Raw genomic sequence first — 1,770 nt, 5'->3', positions numbered from 1 at the left:
AACCTATATTTACGACCTTCCCATCTATGGCTTTTGTAACATCGGCCATCAAACATGGGAAGTCAACCGTGGGACTAGTTGCATTAGCCGAAAAGCTCGAGCGTGCTTGTAATTCTTCTTGACCGACCAATCTATTGTCCACTCTTTCGAAAAAGTTCAACGACCTTCTATCAAAGAATGGGATGTGGATTGGCTGGTATACCTCACACCAACTGTATAGCTGCTGTATTGACGTCAGAAGTTCTGTAGGTCTGATCATAAGGTGTAATTCATACTACACCCAAATCTCATTTAGCAACGGTTTTAAACCGTTCCTAAATGCTTCAGAGGTGTCGCAGAAAATCAGGAACTGTTCAGAACCGTTTTGGGTACTGTTTCAATTTTTGGAAACGGAATTTTAGGAACAGTTTTAAACCGTTCTGGTGCTAACGGTCATATTTGAGAACGGTATTTTTTCTTATTTCAGAACGATTTTAAACAAAAAAAACCTGCTGTATAAAATAAAATAAAATATATTTAAGCCATATTCATTTAAGAATCAAAAGATAGTAAAAACAACCATGATGTAATTTGAAACATTATTTATCTGACTTGCAAACCTAGCAGTAAAAACTAATCTACAATGGAAGCCTTCAAAATAAAAAGACAATTCAATGAAAGTCCATCAAACAGATGAAGAGCTCCACAATATGATGGCCTTTTATGTACCTAACTAACAAGCAACAAATAAAAAATAAGAACAAAAACATGTGAATAGATTGAAAGAACAATCAACTATCAAAACAGTGAAAAAAATTGTGATAATTGAACATACATATGGGGGACTGTTGTTAGTTGACTCACCTGGTTTTTGGATATACTCGATGCACTCCTGACCCGAGGGAAGCTCGTTTTAGACCAAGCGAGGCAAACTTGTTCACTTGCTAGGTGCGAAAATGCATCTCCTGTGAAATCTATAACAACATAAGAACACCACCTATGGTAGTTCAACAAGGAAACTCCGGCAATCATCTTAACTAATACTTGTAGTGCATATAGAACTAACAAAAGGTAGAGATGCTGAAAATTTCTGCCGAGGAATGTTCAAAATCCAAAATGGAATACTCTAGATTCTTATGAGAAATGCATCATGTACATTGTAAAAAGATATTTGGAATGGCATTGCAGGTATAATTGGACTTACTTTCCAGGCTGATTTGGAATGGCATTGCAGGTATAATCAAGAATAGAAATCAGACCAAAGTTCTGAAGTTTTCTAGAATGTATTTCTGAAGAGGAATGGGTTAGAAGCATTGCCTTCAGCTTCATCTTCCCATCATTAGCCATAAACCTGCATAATACATTAAAATATTAGTTGTCAATGCACACATATCTCCCATAATCCAAAAAGAACCAGGCTAACAAACTGAGAGCCCCTTGGGTGGAACTTTCATAAGATCCACCCCATTAAAATATTAGTTGTCAATGCACACGTATCTCCCACAAACCTACAGATTACATTAAAATCATTCTTCTAATGTTCCTTGTCAAGATGAAAGAACTAACTAAAAAGTGCAATATTCCAAAAACTAGGTAGGCTACCATAGGAAACAAAAGAATATTGATGACTTGGAAAGAAGAGAAGGAACACTATGGGGCTCCACAATGAGTTTCCCAGTTATTAAACTTTCAAATCCCAAAAGCGGCATATGCATGAAGTTGGAAATCATCATTAGTATGGTTTCTGTAATTTAAAGGACAAAAAAAGAAACAAAAATTATCATTAGTATG

At 35.8% G+C, this 1,770-nt stretch overlaps 1 protein-coding gene across 7 annotated transcripts; it reads right to left on the bottom strand.

Annotated features, from left to right (window-relative positions):
- Positions 1-431: 431 nt before the first annotated feature.
- Positions 432-1,556, bottom strand: LOC131238762 (replication protein A 70 kDa DNA-binding subunit B-like). 7 transcript variants are annotated; one of them, XR_009168037.1, is made up of 3 exons: positions 1,184-1,556; positions 844-953; positions 432-712 (listed from the first exon to the last, which is right to left on the bottom strand). XR_009168037.1 is itself a non-coding variant. In XM_058236372.1 (3 exons), the coding sequence occupies exons 1-3, from the start codon at positions 1,324-1,326 to the stop codon at positions 701-703; spliced, it is 288 nt and encodes a 95-aa protein (XP_058092355.1). In that variant the 5' UTR covers positions 1,327-1,556; the 3' UTR covers positions 432-700. The 7 variants fall into 7 exon arrangements, 4 of the variants coding, with proteins under 4 accessions (XP_058092355.1, XP_058092351.1, XP_058092356.1 ...); XR_009168036.1 differs by having other exon boundaries at positions 844-944; positions 1,184-1,555; XR_009168038.1 differs by having other exon boundaries at positions 432-708; positions 844-944; positions 1,184-1,555.
- Positions 1,557-1,770: the final 214 nt, after the last annotated feature.

Source organism: Magnolia sinica, chromosome 3, assembly GCF_029962835.1.
Source record: "Magnolia sinica isolate HGM2019 chromosome 3, MsV1, whole genome shotgun sequence".
Classification (NCBI taxonomy): domain Eukaryota; kingdom Viridiplantae; phylum Streptophyta; class Magnoliopsida; order Magnoliales; family Magnoliaceae; genus Magnolia; species Magnolia sinica.
This window is presented reverse-complemented; position numbering and strand designations above follow the sequence as displayed.

Coding starts and splice junctions, on each gene's coding strand:
- LOC131238762 (XM_058236368.1), bottom strand. CDS start 1,326: ATGGCTAATGATGGGAAGATGAAGCTGAAGGCAATGCTTCTAACCCAT. Junction 977..1,183: donor ATTCCAAATCAGCCTGGAAA/GTAAGTCCAATT, acceptor GAACTACCATAG/GTGGTGTTCTTATGTTGTTA. Junction 709..843: donor CGAGTATATCCAAAAACCAG/GTGAGTCAACTA, acceptor CTTGTTAGTTAG/GTACATAAAAGGCCATCATA.